Source organism: Corapipo altera, unplaced genomic scaffold (assembly GCF_003945725.1).
Source record: "Corapipo altera isolate COAL_440 unplaced genomic scaffold, ASM394572v1 2, whole genome shotgun sequence".
Classification (NCBI taxonomy): domain Eukaryota; kingdom Metazoa; phylum Chordata; class Aves; order Passeriformes; family Pipridae; genus Corapipo; species Corapipo altera.
Window position 1 is genome coordinate 13,623,519 of NW_020884890.1, and position 21,687 is coordinate 13,645,205.

Consider the following 21,687-nt stretch of genomic DNA (forward strand, 5'->3'; position numbering starts at 1 on the left):
TCTCCCTGTCCCGCTCCCTGCTTCCCAGAGAGCCAACTGCCGCTGGATCCGCCCGCCCGCCCGCGAGCCCTTTAAATCTGGGTCACGGTGTGGGTCGCGGAGGCGGCCGAGGGCGGGCGGGCAGCTCCGGCTCGGGCGGCAGGAGCGTTACGCCCCCGGTGCCCTGTCCGGCCGTGGCCGCTCGCGGAGCCCCCGCGCGGCTCGCGGGCGGTAACGATGTCCCTGCAGGGGTTCGGAAGCGGGATCGCCGACAGCAGCAGCCGCCGGGATTGAACTTCGGGTTTCCCGGGAGCGCCGCCGCAACTGCCTCGCCCCCGCCCCGCCGCAGCAGCGGGGAGCGGCACCAGGTGAGCGCGCGTGTGCCGTGCGGCGCTGCCCCGGCAGCGTCCTGCGGCCGCCGCAGCCTTCACAGCGCCGTCATCTCCGGGCTGGCGCAGGCGGGGCGATAGCGGCTCGCCCCGCCGGGGACAGCGCACGGCTTCCCGGTGCCGGGCCGGGGACGGGGCGCGCGATCGGGGCCGGGGCGGGGCTGCGGGGGGCGGGGCAGTGGCCCAGGGGGCGGGGCGCGGCCGCCGCGCGCGCCACACTTTGGCGCCAACTGCACGGGCCGGGGGCGGGTCCCGGAGACGTAACGGCGGCGAGTGCGCGGCGCGGCTGCAGCCGTTGGCTGGAGCCGCCGCTGGCCCCGCCCCCACCCGGCCTGCGGCACCCGCGGCGGCGGCGAGAGCTGCGGCGGTGGAGTCCGGTGAGTGCTCCGGCCCTGCCCTGCCGGGGTCGCCCCATGGCTCGGCTCGGCACGGCACAGCCCGACGTGGCCATGCCCACCCCGGGCTGCGCCGGCCCCTCCACTCCGGACACAGCCGCCCCGGGCCGCCGGGGGTTGTGGGGGCCGCGACAGAGGTCTACAGCATTTCCTCCGTGGCGGGAATTGGGACGGGCGGGAGTCCCTTCCCGCCCGTACAGGGAGGGCGAGGCTTGAGGAGTGAGCAAGGGCCGCTGCCTCTGAACTGCCTGGCCACTGCTCAGCACTGCTCCGCTCCTACCCCCACCCCCCGCTGTCCCTCATCCTGCCCCCTCCTAATGTCCCATCCTCCTTCTCCATCCCGCCTGCCTCTGCTCGTTACTGGTTTGACTAGCGATGTCAGACAAGGGGAAGTTACTCTTAAATGATCAGTAGAGGAGAAATTGGGATTATCGAATCAGATTGTTTTGACTGGTTAAGATGCACTTTCAGGTAACCTGCTCATAGAATACAGTGCTTCTTTTCATGTCAGATTTTCTTTATAGGAGCTATAAGATACAGCTAAGTGTCTTCAGAATGCTTATTTGAAGAACAGATAATTTCATACTTGAAAATGCATTTTGTTCTCTCGATGTAAGAGTTTTCTCATTCTGGTGTTGGATTTTATTGAAGAAGAAATGCCACGGGCAGCTCAGGTGTAAATGTCTTATTTCAAGGTGCTTCTGGTTTATGTTGTTGTTATTCTGAAATTGCCAGTTAATCGGTTCTCTTTGCTCTGATGTTTTACTCGTAGATGGGGAAGCCATAGGGAGTTTGTATCATGGCAGCGGATGAGGATGGACTGGGACTGTTTGATATCCGCTACGGTGGTAAGATGTGTTGGATTACTTTCTGGATTGCAGGGAATTAATACAAACAGATTTATGAAAATAGATAGGTCCAAAAATAACTTAAAAATAAATTTAAAGTTGAGACAAATACTGGTAAGCTTCAACTATAATTAAATGGCTGTGGCAGAGTATCATTTTAAGCCTCATCCCTAGAAAGTTTGTATTTAGAACCATAACTGTGCACTTTGGATTCCTGGAATGTTTTGAGGGGGTGTCTGAATTGGTCTCTCCCCTGTGTTTCATGGTGTATAAGTTACTCTTTGCTGTACCTTAGTGAAGCTTTCATATGAACAGTTAGGGGAATTGCTCTTTTGTTTGCTGTTTGTAAGAGGCTATGTGTTATCATCTGGTGTAGTACCAGTAATCAAGGTGCTCCAGCGTTATTTCCATCTCCGCAGTTGGTTGATTTAACACATATTTATGAGATTCCCAGCCTCAGAAGGACTGTGGATATTGACATATTTCTTTATAGAAATAATGTTTGTTGCAGAACTAGAGAGGTTCCCATAGAGGAGATGAGACTCATAAGAAGCACTGGAAAAAGACATAAACAGAGACTGAGGAGATTTAGATTAAAATACGTTTACAGAACCAGTTAATGCCGCGGTCCGAAAAGGGTTAGTGTGTGAGTAGATGGCAATACTAAAGCAAATTGTTTGACTTATGATAACAGACTGCTACAGTACTTTCTTTTTAGCAGGAGATGTTTCTTTTAACAGTACTGGTTTTATCATATCAGTTCTTTTGGGTTTTAGTTGTATAGCTTTTGTATTCAGTGTATTCGAGAAAACGATTTCAAATTTAGATCAAGTTTATTTAATTTATAATTTTAAAATTTATTTGTACCTAAAACCATATAATTTGCTTTGTGCACAGTTTTTGTATTTAGGGACTGATATTACAAGATTGTCTTTGCTCCCTGGTGACTAGAGATCTTTACTCCACAGTAGCAATAGATTACTGGATAAAATTCCCTTGTTTTTTACTGCTCTGTGCTATTACTTTTACTATGCTCTACTGGTCTAGGATCACAGCTACACCTTCTTTATGGGAAAGGTAGAGGTTGGAGTTTACTAAATTATTTATTACTTTGGCCTTTTTTTTTTTTTTCCTATTTTCATTGCTTTAGCTGAAGCTTCTCCCTTCAAGGAAGGTGACGACAGCTCAGTGGATATTTATGATGGCTTGGACAGCAGTTTGTCGGTTTCTGGTAGGTTGATTGTGTCTTGCTGTTTGGCTTGGAGCATTATAGAGTTTCTGCTTCTTAGGCTGATTTCCAGTAAAGCAAGTGGTTTTAGCTTTGAACTACTTGTTAAAATTCAAGACATATGTTAGACTGTATTAATGGAGCACAGAATTCTTAAATCTATTTGCTGAATGAATGAAAGATGTTTTTCCTGTGATACTGGCTGTTTTAAGAGGCTTGGGCTTGATATAGGACACTTTAGCTTGGAAAAAAGCCTTTGTGTTTTTGTAAGCTTTTGGATCAGATCAAACAGACACTGATCACTAAATCCCCAGTGAGAGATCCAAAACATACTTCTTGTATGATACAGTATGTTCAGGAGACCCTTTTAACCTTTTGTTATTTTCCAAATAATTTGACATGGTAATGTAAATTAATTTCCCTTCTTTGAAGGTAAGAAAAAAATGAACCCAGCATGTTCTTTGCTAGGAACCTTAATGTGCTGTTCAATGGAAGACCGTTTCTGATATTTAAGCAATTATTTCTCTACTGACCTTACTGCTGTAAGACCATTGAATTTTTATGGGAGGGCTATACCCTACAGACATAAAGCATCTATATAATCTTCCTTGCTTTGCATTTTGCATTTCTTAAGTCAGTATTTCACATATGGAGATGTGTTGTTTAGTAAATGTAAAAGCCAGAAGAAGGAATAAAAATGCAGTGAAAACAGTCTATATAGTCCAGCTCTGAAGGACCTCGGTTTTTTTGAATTTGAAGAGAGGAGTGGTGAGATTTTTGCTCTGTACGGATAAGATGTTGTTTGTATGTCCTCTTGCAGTGTGGTGTTAATACTTTTTACATTATGGTATTGTCCAAAGGATTGGAGCACAGCTTGGATAGCTAACTTCATTTATTTCTCTGCAAATGAATCTGTATTTCAGAGGTGTCATAAGCCAGGTCTTGTCAGTTATGCATATTTGCTGAACAGAGCACACAGGCTGATTTGAGGAAAAAGCACTGTTATCTAAATAATTGGGGTGGTTGGGTGTTGGGTTATTGGTTGGTTTTGTTTTTTTCATTTCACTTTCATTTCACTTATGGACAATTATCTGAAGAAATCTCAGTGTATGTTATTGCAACATGATATGTCATAAGCATCTAATAGTTCTTTATTTTGTGTGTTGTTACCTTGTGAGTACAAAAAGTAAAAACAAAATAAATGCACAGGCAGCATAGAACAGCATACACAATGCAATGTGACTAGAAAAATACCTTTATCCTTATGTAATTAATTTTCTTTATACAGACAATCTTGCTCCAAGTTCTACTCCATCTAGAATCAGCTTAAATTTATTTGATGAGATATTAATTGAAGAAGGGACTGCAAAGAAAGCATCCTATGATGAGGTATGTATTAATGTAGAAAAAATCTGTTTTGGGTTTTTTTTGTTCCAAGTTTTCTTGTGTGAAACACAGAAAATGTCAGCATGCTCACATTGTTGTTAAATAGGCAAACTGTTTTTAAATAAGTAAAACCAAGACTGTGCTAATAAACTGTTATGTCAACAAGCCCATTAGAATAAGTGAATCTGTCACTCTGTAACATGGTCCGTTCTCACGTAGCATCCTTTGCACGCAGTTTATGTATCAGCTACATTATGGGAAAACGTATTGTAATTTTCCTCTAGTCAAGTATCTGTTCAGATGTCTGATACAAAGCTAGTCTTGACATTTCTCCCAGCAAATTTTACCAGAGTAAAGCAGACAGGTCATAGATTTATCTTAAATTCTGTCCTTGAGACTGAGAATAGCCATTTGCTTCTACCAAATCAACAGAACACTCACTTCTGGAGCACCACCTCTTCGGGCCCATAAGACACATTTAAACAGCGTAAAAGGGGCAGACATCCACAGATGTTAAAAGAAGCAGGAGCAAAACATCCAGAAGTCTACTGAGTGATGTCACTTTGAAAGTTTGAGAGCAGTTGACTGAATGGAAGATATCCATTCTTCTGTGAAAGCTTCGTCCCTATCTAATTTTAAAGAAGAACTCATGCCAAATTTATTTTATTTAATTTTGTGATCTTAACAGGATCGTGTCCTTTGCAGCCCAAGTTTGTTTGTAGTAACTTTTTGTTGTGTTTTTCCTTATCTGTTTTGTGTTACATAAAATCTGAGAAGCAAGTCCCCATCTATTTGGTGCTCAGAACTCCTGCTCCTTGATAATGATGTCATTAATTTCACAGTAATATGACTTCCTGTTATTCTTTATTACTGTTTGGCAAGCAGACATAGATTTCCTCTTATCTGAGTGTTTGTGGTGGTTTAGAGACCTGCATACCAATTGGAGCCTTTTGTTTAAATATGGCTTTAATATGTTACTTTTGGGTAAAAAACAGAGCTGTGTAATATGCAGTACTGTGTTAACTAACTATAAATGTAGAGATGTAAGTTTTCTCTATAATTAACATTTTCTGCACTTCTGTGCTGTGAATTCTTCTCTCTTTGACAGTTGCAGACTGAATATGAAAAATGTCAGCAGCAAATTAAAGAGTTGATGAAGAAATTTAAAGAAATACAGGCGCAGGTACTGTAGTTCAGAGGGAAACGTGGTCAAGATTTATGTAAAGAAAATTGAATGTTGCTTTGAGAGGGCAGTTTCATGCTTTCCAGACTTGATCCATGTGTGGTTGGTAGAGCATCCCTATAGGTGCTACGAGCTTGGTCTGCCTAGGATAGTTGCTGGGATAGCCTACTGACAAAATCAGTAGGGACATTTGTTTGTTTCATGATGTTGGGTGCAGTAAGACTTTATTTGCTTAAAAGCTGTATTCCGTCTTCTTAATTAGAAAAGAAACCTGTCAAATGAATAGTTGTCAGAAAAGTATCTAGTATTCTTGTTTTTTTAATGCACCAGGGAACGGGTTGCAAAGGTGCTTCAGCTATCACTAGAACTGGAAGAGGATGTCTGTTGCTTTGGACATAGTGCCTTTTTGATAAATCTGAACTGTTCTTCAACTTGAGCTAGTGTTCCCATGCTGTGCCATTCTACAGAGATAGATTATTTGAGGCAATTCTGCAATGTACTCCACTGTGTATTACAGATAAGTCCTAAAGGTTCTATGCTTTGCAATGGTAAACAGCTGCTGCCCTGTGACACTTCTGTATTGTTTTCTGCAAAACTTGTCCAACCTTTCTGAGCAGGCTTTGCTGCGGACAATTAACAAGTGAAAGGACTATCTTCAGGATTGACAGTTATGGTTCTAGAACATCATATCTAGAAATTTTAGAATGATAGAATACCCAAAGTTGATTTTGATACCTTGAAAGGAATACAATTACCCTATTTCTGCGAAAGTGCTTAAAAGCTACATCTCTCATTTGACGTAGTGACCAGGAAAGCAATAAATTGTGTAAGACATTTTAAATAATGACCAGGAACATAAACATGAGCGTAAATGTGAGTGATGTTAAAAAAAAAAACAAACACAAACTTCTTTGGATCTCAATAATTCTGACTTCTCCAAAAGAGTTTGTAAACATCCTACTGTCAGTTTGCAAAGGGTGGGATGTTTTTCTAGTGGTTGACTTGCACTGTTTTTCATTACATGTTTGGATACCCAAGCTAATTCTTGTTTTTTCTCTTCTCTCTTTTGCTGTCTGTTTTGTATACATTTAAAATAGAATGTCATTCTACAGAATGAAAACCAAGCCCTCAAAAAGAATATTTCAGCCCTTATCAAAACAGCAAGAGTGGAAATTAACCGTAAGGATGAAGAAATCAGTCATCTCCATCAAAGGTACAAATAGACAGTGGAACTGAAAACATGGGTTTTGTCTGATCATGTTTATATACTTGTTAGCAATTTTTGTGTGTATTTAAAAAAAAAATGAAAAAAACCATTACTCATTAAATAATTGTGTGGTTTAAAATTATTACAGTCAGAGGAAATACGTAAAGATCTTCTTTGCCTGATGAGGTCTTTGGTTTCTAATTAAGAACCATAAAGGAATCCAAAGCCTGACCATTTGCATGAATGTTTCAAAGCAGATACTGTCTTACACAGTTCAGCTTCAAAACTGGTCTGTTTTATGGCCTCAGACGTGAATTCCATGCAACTTTTCAGACAACAAGTGAAAGTAAGTAGATTATATAATGTTTTTATGTCAAGATAGGAAATCCCTGTCTCCAGTGGTGGGGGATAGCAACTAGAGAATTCTTGGTTATTTCTGTGTGCTACTGGTCTTACTGCAAGGACTTGAAAACGGTAGAGTATGGATGGGAGAGTAGCTGAGAGTATGGCCTCTGAACCACATGAATCCAGAGCAAGTGTCCAAGATTCAGAACCCCTACCTTGTCACAAGATCACCTACTTGTCACTTGTGTGACACATCATTGGTTTGTTTGACCATTTGACCATTTTAGTTTGACCATTTGATATTTTCTTGTGCCAAAAGGTGTCATAAAGAAGGTTCATTTGACACTACTGTGCTAAAGGCTATAAGCATATTAAATGCAATTATTTTTTTCTAACTACTGAAAATTACCAGACACTATCTGATGGAGGTCAAGAGGTTTTAACTTGTGTAATTCTTTCAGGTGATTGGCTTTGACGCAATAGTTGTCATTTTCACACACTTGAGTGCAGTATTCTGAGTTTTAAATGAAATTGTTTGGAAAATGCTTAATTGTTTTGAATATTTAACCTCATTAAATACTTTACAAGTTAAATTGCAATATAATCTGATGGTGATTAAAATTTATGAACAAGGTATTTAATCTGAGTATTTTGGAAACATCCATCCTGGAAAATTGTGGATAAAGTAGCACTTTGAGATCTTAGAAACATGCCATACCCGCTGCATGGTTTATAATAAATTACCTTATCTTAAACAATACACCTGTCTGTGAAGACTATTTCAGAGTTAATATCTCTGAGGGAATTGTTAGTGCTTATCTAAAAAAATCCCCAAAACCCAACTATTAGAAAAATCTCACAACACCAAATGAACACCACTTGGATACAATTACATTAATCAAACATGTATATAGATTTAATAGCCAGCCTAAAGCACAGCAAAAACTTATCAGTTTCAATTAAATAGAATTATAAAAAGGGGTTTTGTGTTCCAACAGCTGCAACATTGTTTGTGTTCAACTCTCAGTTCACATCACAATGTCACATTTTTGGAGTAGAGCCAGTTGTAAGCTGTTCATTTCAAATTTAAATTTACTGTATTGGCCCATAGGAAGTGTTCAGTTTTATAAATCAAAACCAACCCCATTTTGTATTGGAGAAAAATATGGAATTATTTTACACTTGCATTGAATCCTTATGACTGGATGCTGAATCATCGTAGAATTTCAGGCCAAAACTAAATGTCTGTGTAGCAGCCACTTCATCTTTGACTCTAAAATGGAGCCAGACATTTCATGGTTTGCTGCCGTCATTTGTTGGTGTAACTTTTACTTCTGTTTCCTTCTGTATGAATTAGGCGCTCATTCTTTCTTTGTAGTGGAGAGTATATAAGAAGGTTGACATTGTCTTTAATCACATTATTTTAATGAAATGTTTTGTTGAATACAGTAGAAAAGCATCTGTTTCTTTTTTGGGTTTTGTTGTGGGGAGTTTTGGGTTTGTTTTTTTTAGAAGTGAGGTAACTGATGCATTCATTAGTAAGGAGTAAAAGTTTAGGCCATACAGGCTACGTGTGCCCTTTTTAAATTGATTTTTTTTTTAATTATTTTTAATATGACGACCTTTCAGCAGTAGCATGTGGCCTTGATAAGGCTTGATTATCTTAATTTACTTCTTGTTTTCTGTAGCTTGCAGCAACTTCCAAGGATGGTACTATATTTGCTTACTGGGTAGAGTGAGGACAGTCACATTATACCTGTTCTTTTGGTTGCCAGTTTAACAAATGCTAAACAATTGAATTGCTGGATTTTAAATTATTATTATTATTTTAAATCACTAATGCTGTAAAGATCAACTTTTTTTTTTCTGGAGGGAAGCTCTTTGTAATGCTGGACAATGAAATACTAATTAGAGTTACTGAAATGGTTAGTTAGGCCCAGTACAGCATTTTTCCACAAATCTTGCCTTTTCTTTAGATGAATTTCCTTTGGAAAATATGTGTATAAATTATATTCTTTTGTTGTGTGCTAATGGAAATTATTAAATTTCCATTTTTTCCCCCATTTTTTTCCGAATTGAAACTGAAAGTGTTAACAATTTTTAGAGATATACGGGTTCATTGCAGTTCAGCTTTAGTTACATATAAATAAATTCAAAAATAACATAAACAACTCTTTTTTTTTTTTATAAACAGGCTAGCAGAATTTCCCAATCATCGAAGTATTTTCACCAGAACATACCTTCCAGGATCAGCTAAACCAAACGATTCCAAATTCAGACACTCTGATTTAGATGACAGTATAAAGATGGAACATAGAATGAAAAGTGACTGTTCAAAAGATACATACCACACTTACTCAGCTTATAATGCAGACACTGGGAAGTCTGGCTCTGAAAAAAGTAACACTCCATATTTGCTGAGATACCCTCCTGAAGAGCTCTGCAATGATGATACTCGTATGTGTCCACTGAGCTATGACCATGCTTCCAACAAGGATAACAGAAAGGAAAGAAAAGACATTAAAAGTAATGAACAGTGCAGTAGGGGAAATGTCGGCAAATACAAAAGAGAAGTACATCAGAGCACTGGGAATGATGGTGACAGTGAAGAGGGGAATTCAGATCTTCAACAGAAGCTGAAAACCCTTTCAGAGAAGGCTAGTAAAAATGAGTTGCAACAAAAAAGTCAGAGCATCAAACTCAAATGTAGTCCAAGTGTAGAAAAAAGAGTAGAAAGAGGTTTTTCTTCCTGGGAGAAACAAACAGCTGGTAAAGAGAGATTTCAAACAAGAGGTGAATTGTATGCTGATGAGAGATTACAAAATGCATTAAAAAAAGACATTAAAACACATGATAAAGGAGAAAAGCATGCTGGCCAAAAAAATAAACCAAATGAAAAGCTGCAAGGACATCCAAGGAGGTCTGGAAGGGGGAGCAGTCCACACTCAAAGAATGAACATTCAAAGAGTCTTCATGAATCACGTAAATGTCGTCTGGAAGAGTCTAGAAAAGTAAAACGTATTGACAGCAAGAGAGACAGGGGAACGGATGATCATACCTCTCGAGAAGGAAGAACTTCACCTTCTAATTCCAACAGCAGAGAGCATAAATATGGACGCTTGAAGGAAAGCAGTAGTAGATATGAATGGGAAACAGCACATTCCAAATCAGAAAGACACAGAACTGAAGAAAAAAGGAAAAGAGAAAGAGAGGATCAAGATGAAAAAACTGAAGAAAAAAGGAAAAGAGAAAGAGAGGATCAAGATGAAAATAGGCATTTTAGAAATGAAAAAAAACTTGCAAAAAAATTTTCTCACCAGTCTGTAAAAGACTCCAAGAAAGGTACAAATGTTACAAAAAGTGAGAGAAACAAATTTTATAAGCTGGAAGAAACATCCACAGTAGCAGATAGCTTAAAAAACCATAAAGTTCCCAAAACTAAAGATAACCACACTGGGACAAAAAACAAAGACTTAAAACTTAGCTTTATGGAAAAGCTAAATTTAACTCTTTCTCCTAATAAGAAACAATGTCTCTCTGCAACAGATGGACTTAAAACACCTTTTCGAAAGGCCGCTGATGAGAGAGGAACAGAGCTCACACTGCAAGCACAACTCTTGCATTCTACCCACCCCGTAGGCTGTGATCCCACAGAGCAAACTCTGCAAGTTCTGGACAGTGAAGCTCAGAGCAACATGGAACCAGCACTGCCTGTTTCTGTCAGTTCTGAAAATGAAGCCTCGAAAGTCACAGCAGCAGATCCAGCACAGTCTGCAATGCTGCCAGCAGGGGCAACTGATGAACCGATCTCAGAAACCGTACCAGAAGCAGAAGTGGGTCAGGTACAGCCCCAGGTCTTGCCAGGAGCAGCAGAGGTGCTGGTTCCTGATGTGGTGCAGGCTGTCACATTGTCAGGAACTGCAGAGGCTTGTGATCTGGTTGAATCAGAAGTCTCAGTAACAGCAGTGGCAGTGATGGGGCTGAACTACCCTGTATCTTTGCCCCTGGAGGTGACAGGGAGTGTGACAGAGTGTGAAAACTTGCCTGGGACAGGGGTGGGTGTGATGCAGGATGGTAATGTACCAGCACCAGAAGTCGCACAACCTGAACCTACCAGTGAAAGTATGGGAGCCCTTCCAGAGTCAGCAGCAGGGAAGAAAGAGGAAGATGAAATATGGCTAGCTGCTGACATAGAAAGCTCTGCAGACCAACATGGCTCTCAAAATGTTGTCTTAGATGAATCAGAAGCCAGAAGTTCTGGTGACCTGAAGTCCTCTGATGTTGCAGATGGTATCAGTGAAACAAAACTAGACTCTTTAATGCAAGTAATGAGGGATGATGGTAACTTGGCTGCTGAAAGTGTTAAGTATCCCACTGAGGAAAAGGATATCTGCAAAATTAGTATGAGTACATCCCAGTCACTGGACAGAACTATGATAACTGATAGGGATGAACCACTGGTTGATCAGAATACTTGTGATCTAGAGAGAGACCTAGCTGATATCAGTACAGCACCAGCATCTTCTCACAGTGGTGAGATGTGTCCTGTAACTAAAGAGAGGGAAACTAACCCAATTCCTGTTGATGATGACAGCTCAATACTGAGCATTGATCTCAATCACTTGAGGTATATTCCGAAGGCAATCAGCCCATTGAACAGTCCAGTGCGCCCTTTGACTAAACCAGTAAGGATGGAAAGTCCCTGTAAAGGCCCTGTGAAGACTTATAACAAAGGTATTCATATGTGTATGTTCTAATTTCTTTTACATAAAGGCTTAGAAGATCCACTCATGGAAAGCAAAAATTACTCTTTTTAACTCCTTTCTCAAAAATATAAATTGTTTCTTCTTAAGCTGCATATGTTTCTGTGGTCCCTTTTTTTTTGTAGTGGAACCACTTCATGTTGCAGCCAAGATTGTAGCCGTTTGAATATTCATGCTGTAAAAATTGGAGCTAGTCACTACTGACAGATGACTGGTTGAAATAAGAGTTTTGTATTAACTTACTGAAAAGTGCATATAGGTTTCTTAATTTTGCCTAGTTTTGAGTAGATCTTGTTAGGTTTTTCTCTGAAATTATGGAGGCAAAAGTTACTTAGGATCATATTCTTTCAAACATTTGTGAGAAAACTGAAGAGAATATTTGAGAGTAGCTTGAAAGTTTAAATTTCTTACTGGAAGAGGAATGGTAGGGTGGCATTGAAATCTGTTTTCTTATGTTTCAGACCATAATCCTTTGCAGGATTATTAAAACATTAATAGGTAACTTGTTCTCATTGTATTTTCATTGTGAAACTGTTCAAAGAAAAGCCACATATTGTATATAGATGTTAGTCCATAATTGTGTGACAGTTATAATTTAGCTTGTGCAGAGTTCAGAGAACTTGTTAAACTAAATGGAAAGAAATTCAAAACTGATGGAAACTGCTATATTTTTCTGTTTTCAATTGATGTATTTTTGAGATAATTCATGTGGTGAAATGCTGAGGTCCTTTAAAGCTGAAAATTTGCTCAAAATAAAGCTCAATTTGCCCTTTAAAACTCAAAAAAATCCCTTGAACTAGCAGCTGCTGAAGCAAACCATCCAAACTTGTTATAGCTCAAACTTCCTGCCAGTTTCAAACAAACAGGTCTGAACAGTCCGTTTACAGAAGAAAAATATCTGTTTAATAATTGTATTCTTTATGATGATTAGCAAATTGTTTTTCTTTTATAGATTTAATTCCTGAAAGTACGGTTGTCATCTGTCCATCAAAGAATTTGTCAAAGGAGGTAAACAAAGAAAATCAGAAGCCTATTAGCATGTCTGATGAACACTTAGAGGTGGAGTCTCAGCTAAGTATCTCTTCAGATGAAATAGAAGAAGGAGAAATTGTAAGTAGTGATGAAGAAGAATCTAAACCAGAAAGAGGCTCTCAAAATACAGAAAAGTCAGGACCAAAATCTTCTTCTGAGACACGAAATTTGACCAGCAGTCCACAGAATCAAAATAGCAAAACTGTGCGTTGCAATGAAGATAGTAGAAAATTTGTTTCTGTGAAAGTAAGCACAGAGAAGAACAGAGAGAGGCATAAAGGTCAGACTTTCAAAGTCAGATCTTCAAAGGATATTAAGAAGAACAAAACTGTGAGCATTGCTTGTCTTGAAAAAATAGTTCATGTTATTGTTGAACCTTCAAATATACAAGAAATCATGCAGATGCTAAGAGCTGTACGAAAACAGATGAGGAAAAGTTACATGAAGTTCAAGGTACACTTCCCAGTTCAGCATTTTCACAGAATTATAGAATCTGGGATCATAAATTTTACAGCATTAATAAGATACTTGAACTTTTCCAAGATGTGTACGTTAGGCGATACATTAAAATTGAATATCTGTGATATTATAGAGTCCAAACTTAAAAAAGTTAAAAAGAATGCAATAGTGGACCGTCTTTTTGAACAGCAAGTGTCAGATATGAAAAAACAGTTGTGGAAATTTGTAGATGAACAGCTTGATTACTTATTTGAAAAGATAAGGAGAATTATAATAAAGCTATGTGATGTGGGAAATGGGAGTGAGGAGAGTAAGTTTGAAAGGGCAGGAGAGCAAAACCACAAGATTAAAAATGATGTGCAGAGATCAAGAAAAAAGTCCCTGAAAGACAGTTCTCAAAAGCCTGAAGAATATATCACTTCAAAGCAGATTGTGGATTATCAACAACCTAAGTGTCACCATGAGAAAAATAAAACTGGTGCACCAAAAACTGCCTTTACAAAATGTCTTAACTCCATTGATAACACAAGGAATTCTCAAGCGAAAGTGCACCTCTCTAAAGAGAATAGTTTGCAAGGCACTCTTACTCCATTGAAGGCTGTTAAATATGAAAAGGAAGGATTCCAGCTATCCAGAGATGCTAACAAGTCTGATCTTAGTTATGAGCTTCTCACAGAACAACAAGCATCCAGTCTTACATTTAATCTTGTAAGTGATGCTCAAATGGGTGAAATTTTCAAAAGCTTATTACAAGGTTCTGATCTCTTGGAAAAAAATGGTGGCAATATCAACAGAAATGAATGTGAATTCAGGACTCCAGAAAAACAGTTTTTAGGCAGTCAGAAATGCAGAGGTAATGCTGCAGAATTGGGGCAGGAGATTGCTCCAAAGGAGGCATGTGTGGAATCTAAACCAGAACAGGATATTAACTGGACTGTTGTTTCACCTGTAAGAGCTCCCTCATTAGCATCCAGGATTCATATGCCTGTTGATCCAGATGTGCTGGATGAGAACTGTATGTTTGAGGTTTCTGCAAATGCAGCTTCATGCAAAGAAGATGAATGCAATTTACAGAAGAATAAATTATGTGTTTCTTCTATCCTCCTTGAAGATTTGGCTGTTTCTTTAACTATTCCATCACCTTTGAAATCAGATGCTCACCTCAGCTTCCTAAAACCTGAGAATAATTCTGGCCCAACTCCTGAGGGTGTTGTCAGTGCACATTACAGTGAAGATGCGCTTCTTGGAGAGGAGGATGCCACTGAACAAGACATTCATTTGGCTTTAGAATCGGATAACTCTAGCAGTAAATCAAGTTGTTCATCATCATGGACAAGTCGGCCTGTTGCTCCCAGTTTTCAGTGTCGCCCCAGCCTTCCAATGCAAGCAGTAATCATGGAGAAATCCAACGATCATTTTATTGTAAAGATTAGGCGTGCAATGCCATCTGCCTCACCAGCATCTGATCACATGGCTTCAGCGAAGGAGGTGCAGGCATCCTTAACAAAGATTGGAAAAGAAGAAATAAGAACTGGGGGAAAAGAAAGGGACAGTCAGAGTGCAACAGCAGCCACTGTGAAAGAAACTGTCAAACCAGATGTGGTTGAGATGGATCAGTTGCCTCATGTCTGGGCTGAACACGAACAAAATGGTGCCTTACCTCAGGTTCTGAAGGAGTCACATAATAGCTTTGGAAAGGAAGAAACTACAGGGTTGCTTGGACCCTCAAACACAGAGAGCTGCGACACTGAAAGCCCAGATAAAAGTTCTGAGCAATCTGAGGCAAACAAGTTGAAAGTATCCAAAAATGTAAATGAAATGCATGTTAGATCTCAAGCTTCTTTTCCTGCTGACTGCAGCATGAAGTCATACATAACCTTAGCAGACAATATTGTCAGTGGAACTTCATGTCATGCAGTGGAATCCAGAGCAGATAATGGGACACAGGCAACTTCTACAGGAAACCCAGAAGTCAGTGATAAAAAGGAAGAACTTAAAGAGTGCTTCGATGCGTCTATAGACTTAACAGAAGAGCTTTCCAATGAGACTGTAGCAGGCAAATGTAATCTTGAAATAAAACCCACTTCAAAGACTGGTGGAGGGTGCCAGATAAGTATAGATAATAAAACAAGTAAAAAGAGGAAAAAGGAGGCTGTCAAAGATAATTCCAACTCAAAAAGGCAACGAAAAGAAACTGACTCAGGAGGTGAGGGGAGCGATGAAAGTGATGTCAAGTCTGAAGAGATAAATTCACCTCCCAAACAATGCTCCAATAAGAAGAATGAGCTGCAGCAGAACAATGACTCTTCTCCTTTGGTTTCATCTCCATCATCACCTAGCCTGTATGCCAAAAACATCATTAAAAAGAAGGGAGAGGTAGTAGTTTCCTGGACAAGGTAATTTCTGATTTGATCTGTTTGATTGGCTTAGTTGTTTGTGGGTTTTTTTTAACCTAGGTGATATACTGGAAGGAGGGAAGACAAGGATATTTAGCCAATGACTGAAGTTATTTAGTAGCTCTACATCCTGCTGTGAATAGTGGAGAGGGAGCCTCCTATCTATGCAGGATGGCTCTGTGAGATTGATGTCCATCACTTACCCAGATCTCCCAAAGCAAGTGTCCTCTTTGCTTTGCTTTTTAAAGCTTACATGCCTTAACAAATAACAAGACCTACTGTATTGCACTGTCTGTACTTTTTATTTCCCCTGCCCATATTTTTACTGTCCAAAAATTCCAACCAGGCTTGATAGGGGATGGAGGTCTTTGATTTCCTTCACTTAAAATGCTTGAGAGCAGTTTTTTGTTTTGGGGTCTAGGCTGCTTAATCTGCGGAAATGTACCAGTCAACAATTCAACCCATATATTCCAATTAGCAGGATGTGGGTGATAAATGACTGTATGGGTTGAAAATGCATGCAAAATTATTGTGGTGTATTCTTACTTTTAAGAAACTGTAGTTGGCAGGTTTTGCTATTCTTGCTACAACTCAATACAATCAGCGCTTTATAAAGGGCTTCTAAAATTTTCAGAACAGGCTTTTCTAAACTATAGTTCAGATATGAAGTAAGTTTCTAGGTAGCATTTTGAAAGAAAATTACCTCCTTCATGGAAAAAAAGACAGCAAAAGCTAATTTGATTTTTAACGTACAAACCAATGAGGTAGGAAGAGACTGTTACAGTTTTCCTCAGGAATATGACTAGGTTTTCAGTGTCACAGTTTTTGTCTGTCTTAGAACAATACCTAAAAAACCCCAACTTTATTTAAATAAGTAGTCATTACATTTTTCCTTGAAATGGAAGAAATTAAATATCATTTATTGGAATGTGACAGCTTTCAACCGAATATAATGACTGTGTCTATACGTTTTGCCTAAATTCATTAATGAGACAAACAGCAAATCAGTGACACATATTAAAGAATTGACCTCCTGGTTCTGTGAACAATAGATGTACTCTGAGTATGTTTGTTACAGTAAGCCACTTACAGAAGTCAGACACCTCTCTGGTTAATCTTTGAATGGCAGCAGGCCATAGGTGAAAGCTGCTGTTTAGCCTTGCAAACTGAGGCAAGTCCACTGGGAACCACTGAGCCCTGCTGAATTTATGAGTTCCTTTCAATTCCAGTTTAAGTGTCTGCTTTAGAATCTTAAAACTCTTTGGCTTTGGCTTGGTGCTAACTGTATTATAATAATCCCACCCTTCCTATTTGTGGAGCATAATCTCCACTACTACTTGTTTGTACTAACTCTTGTTTCTCTGTGCTGGTAGAGGAGAGGATGCTCTGTAACTTCATTGCTGCTGTTTTAACTTGTTTTCTGTGGTTTGGATATACTCAAAACTTTTTATATGCCTGTATGTATTATTTTATTTGTGTGCATGTACACAGCTATGTGTATTAATATTTTAAAAATGCATTTTTGCTGTAGAAATGATGACCGAGAAATTTTACTGGAATGTCAGAGAAAGGGACCATCAAGCAAAACCTTTGTTTCCTTGGCCACTAGGCTGAACAAAAGCCCAAATCAGGTAGGTGATATCGTTCTTATATTTGATAACAGCAATGGCCTGTGTTTACAATTTCAGTTGAACAAAAATCTCTGGAGGTCTTCTGCACATTTGGAGTTGTCTTTTCCTGATGTCTTCTCTTGAGGGGGTTCTTGGAAAAATAAGAATCTTAGATTCTCCCAGCTGTGACTTAAAAATATACATTATAGGAATATTATGGTCCAGGGATTCCGTAGTACCTGTTTGATTGATACCACTCATAAGCCAGGAACAACAGGATGGTTTATTGTTGGATCACCTCTTAGATAAAGAAAGACAATTTGGAGAGGTTCAAAGCCTTTGCACACATTTAATAAATTAGAAAAGTATTAAAATTAGAGCTGAAAAAAAAAGTACCAGGATTGTGCAGAAAGGGCATTTTTTTAATGAAAATGCTTTTTTTTCATGCACTTTTTAATTATGAAATTTCAAAATATATAGGCGTCAAATTGATGTAGAATATTTTCAGAGGGGTTTACATATAATTTTGTACGTGTCTTGAATGGCTCTCTTAATCTGTATCCTGCAAATCTAAAAAGGGAGAAACCTCCATTTTACTAAGTTAGGAAATCCTGCATGCTTGGGATTTGGCTTTTAGGAGGTTGTATTGTGTGGTTGCAGGGTCTTTGGGAGGTTTAGAAGCTGTTGGGGTGGCTGGTTGGATAAAACAGTGTTATCTCTGCATTTATACCACTCTTCCCAGTTAGCTGTTTGGTGGATAGTCCATATGCTATAGCAATATGCCTGTAGCAATAAGAAATCCTTAGAGTTGAATGAGTTCTCTATGTAAGGTGTAGCTATGCTAAACAAAAAGATGCTTGACTCTCATCTACAGACCAGTTTTGTAAAATCCCTAGAAGGAACATTACTCCATAATGAGCTGTAAATGCCTGAAGCAACAGTTGTGCAAGAGGGTAGAAGATAACCAATAAACTGTGCTTTTTGTGGAGTACAAAATAAGCTTTTGTCCTTACATTTGAATCTTACACACGGTTACACCTGCAAAATTCTAGGCTCATTGACTTTGAGGCCTTCATTTTTTAACTCCTTGTAGGGAAACCTGTGTTAAACCAGTAGTTAGGCTCCAGGTTAACCACAGAGAGCTAGAGCCATTTCAGGTGTCAAAGGTATAGGAAGACTTCCTAGATCCAGTTAATCTGTTAATAATGGTGCTCTTACAATTTTCCTACTAAAATTAATTGGAAGCAAATAAAATAGTGATGGCCTTAAAACACTTTATGCTGTCAGATGAATCTGTCTTGGTAGGTATGGAAATCTGAGGCCTTAACGGTATGTCTGCTTTTTGTCTCCATTAGGTTTCAGAAAGATTCAAGCAGTTAATGAAGCTGTTCAAGAAATCCAAGTGCAAGTAAAGTCACACCAAGTTGCTTCACGATTACAGGGCTTACTTCCTGTTACCTACAACGATGGACCATAACCACTGCATTCATGCAATGGGATTACTGACAGATATCCAAGCCAGAATACTAAATTGGGTAAATCTGGTGCACTATTAATTATTTACTTGTCTGTGTTTTCTCTGAAGTTCTTTAACAGAGTACCACAGCGGGAACTTCACAAACAAAGCGACCAGGAAAGAATGGGCTCATACAAATGGAGCAGCATCATTTCAAGGGGGTGACATCTCTGGTTGGTTAAATGTGTTCTGTAAGCAGAGATAAGGGTGTGCAGTCAAGTAAAAGTGGTGGCTTTTGCTTCGATTGCCAAAGTGCTGCACTGGTTGACGTCAAACTGTGATCTTAAAAAGTTAGAGTGGTTTGGAATCAAATTGGTAGATAATCCTGGAAAATGACAGGTGTGTCATCCTGGTTACCTTGGAACGTATTTTAAGAAGTGAGGCCTTTTTCTTTTAAAATAAGACAGGGCAGTGATAACCATGATTCCAAAAGCTGCTTATCTAATAGTTGAATTCTGATGCTCAGGAATAGATGGATCTTGCTGCTTGTTCTTAACAAACATTTGTGACAATTGTTTACTTATTGGGGATTTAAATCTAACTAAATTTGTTGTCAGAATAGTCAGTTTGCAGAGTAGCATAAATATTATTTTACATGAACGCTATGCTGCGAAGCCCATTATGTTTTACTGCTCCAAATTACATCTGGGAGAGGTACTTAATTTAGGTCTTCAACATAATAAACATTCTGTTCTATTAAAAAAAAAAAATTAAAATTGAGAAGTGATTTTCTTTTAAAAATTAATTTAAAAACAGACCTTTACAGTTTTATAGAATGTGACTTTATTCTTGCTAACCAGAGCAAAACTTCCATAAAAACAAGCTGTTTCAAAAGCTTGTCAACTTGGCATGTTTTGACAGCAATTGTATCTATCTTTACAAATTGTTTAGTGTATTAAAAATTCATTATGTTCTATTTTAAGGAGTTTGTTATAACTGTTTCCAGTTTTACTAGAACATACCTAAAGAGAGTGTGTGTGTGTGTGTGTGTGTGTGTGTGTGTATATACACATCTCATACGTATTGCTGTTTTATCCCAAATTTCTAAAAGGATTATTTTTAATTCTCCCTGAGAAACATTCCTGGAAGTTTGCAAATGTTTTTGTTTTATAAATTCATTGATTTTTGAGGTTTTATTCTTTATTTAGTTAGACTTCATTTAAGAGCCCCACCTAAGTGCATTGCCTTTCAACTTGGATTGAATTGGCTCTTTTTCAGAGTCCAATGACTATTTCTTCAATGTCAGCATGTTTTTTTTGCTCCCTCTGCCAACTAATGGGACAGACTTCTCTTTCTAATAAACTGTCATATAATTTGTCAGTGATGATGTCAGTAACCCCTTTGGAGTATTGTAAATGTGACCTGTGGAATGGATTGTTATGCTGCCAAACAGTGCGTTGTCTTCATTTTAGGCAGTGCTCTGGAAATTGTTACAAGGAATGACTTAAGTAGGTGATGATGTCAGTTCTGGCAGTCTTCCATCTTACTTGCTTCCTTCTAAAATGTTTGCTTTTGATGATCAAATCTCACCTTCCATGCTATGCTGGCAGTGCCTGGTGATTTCAGGGGGGATTGGTGTACCTACCCATGCTTGTTCTTAACAAACAGTTAAGTGGCAGTTGTTTATTAATTGGAGATTTAAATCTAGCTGAAACTGTTTTCAGAATAGTCAGTTTGCAGAGCACTGTTCATATTTGTAGAAAAGTCAGACTCTACTAAGAGTACTCTTTTAACCATATCCTTAGAAATCAACATGTGCACAGTACTGAAGGCAATGAGGGAAGTCACTTCACTTAAGTGCTTCCTCTCTGCCTCGAAAAAGCAGGCAGTATTTTATTACAAAGTTGTTTATTCCTTGTCTGTGTTTACCTACTTTCGTATCTGTATTGGTGATGGGGGACAGGGTTTGACTGTTTTGAGTCTGACTTGGATTCCTTTTTTGTAAAGTATGAAACTTGTTTAATGTTCTCTCTATTGTAACTATATGTACAGGTTCCTATGTGGTCTTGTAAAATATCTGATGTTTGTATATATATATAAATACGTGTATAAAAATAGAGCTTTGTTTAGCCAAAGATGATTTTTTTAACTATATAAAACTACAGGTTTATTTTGTATAAACTAAATAGTTTGCTTACGGTAAGGGAGATGCAAAAAATAAAACTGTAAAACTCACACACGTGTTCTTTTTGAACAAAGGTTGGCTTGGAGTGGTTTTCTACCATTGTTTGTAATTTATTTCTCCAACAAGAATTTCGATACATATATGCAAAATGTATGTAAATCTGCAGTCTTCTTTGTGGAACCTCAGGTAAATGAAAATATTTTCTAGAATTGTTGGCTAATGGTTTGACAACTACACAGGCTGTGAAGCAGCATTAAACTTCTGTTAGTTTGTATAAATGAGTAGCTGTGTTGATGTTCTGGCCAATAAACATGAAACTCCTCAGCTGCTGCTCTGGTGTAATTACTGCTCTCAATACTACTGCTGATTTCTTACTGGATAGGACTGGATCAGAAATTAAACAGTTGCACAAACTGCATAAAACCTTTAACTACTTACAAATTAGGACCTACAACTTTAAATTTTTTTCTAGAAATGTTCAGTTAATGTTGAATGGAGTATTAAAAAGGAAAAAGACCTTTTTGTATCCAAGGCCTTTCACTGGAAAAGTATAGCTGGCAGCCCTTTGAGAGTCTTACTCCAACTTGCTACTGAAGAATAGGTCTGCTTTTATCCAGCACACATTACGGGATTCCATTTAAAAACTTGAAGGATGCGAGTTTCAAAACTTTTCCAGAGTGGAAATTCAGATAGCAGGGTTTATGAAGATGTGCATAATAGTGAAATGATAGAGCACTGGGTATTGAATTTGGAGGGATTCTCTCTAAGGCATGTCTGTTGGCAGCTAATGGTGTACATACAACAGTTGTCTTAACTAAAGGCAGTT

The 21,687-nt window shown here is 38.8% G+C and overlaps 1 protein-coding gene across 3 annotated transcripts; it reads left to right on the forward strand.

Annotated features, from left to right (window-relative positions):
* Positions 1 to 199: 199 nt before the first annotated feature.
* Positions 200 to 21,185, forward strand: CASP8AP2 (caspase 8 associated protein 2). 3 transcript variants are annotated; one of them, XM_027644945.1, is made up of 11 exons: positions 200 to 347; positions 1,536 to 1,611; positions 2,762 to 2,842; positions 4,128 to 4,228; positions 5,334 to 5,408; positions 6,506 to 6,621; positions 9,155 to 10,156; positions 10,202 to 11,694; positions 12,676 to 15,610; positions 17,142 to 17,241; positions 18,576 to 21,185. In XM_027644945.1, exons 2-11 carry the CDS (start codon positions 1,563 to 1,565, stop codon positions 18,630 to 18,632), a joined length of 6,009 nt encoding a protein of 2,002 aa, XP_027500746.1. In that variant the 5' UTR covers positions 200 to 347; positions 1,536 to 1,562; the 3' UTR covers positions 18,633 to 21,185. The 3 variants fall into 3 exon arrangements, with proteins under 3 accessions (XP_027500746.1, XP_027500743.1, XP_027500745.1); XM_027644942.1 differs by having other exon boundaries at positions 9,155 to 11,694; XM_027644944.1 differs by lacking the exon at positions 200 to 347 and adding an exon at positions 700 to 745 and having other exon boundaries at positions 9,155 to 11,694.
* Positions 21,186 to 21,687: the final 502 nt, after the last annotated feature.

Bases quoted from the DNA above. Each gene is read 5' to 3' on its own strand.
- CASP8AP2 (XM_027644942.1), top strand. From the start codon at position 1,563: ATGGCAGCGGATGAGGATGGACTGGGACTGTTTGATATCCGCTACGGT. The intron at 1,612-2,761 runs GTAAGATGTGTT...TCATTGCTTTAG, and splicing joins GTTTGATATCCGCTACGGTG to CTGAAGCTTCTCCCTTCAAG. The intron at 6,622-9,154 runs GTACAAATAGAC...TTTTATAAACAG, and splicing joins ATCAGTCATCTCCATCAAAG to GCTAGCAGAATTTCCCAATC.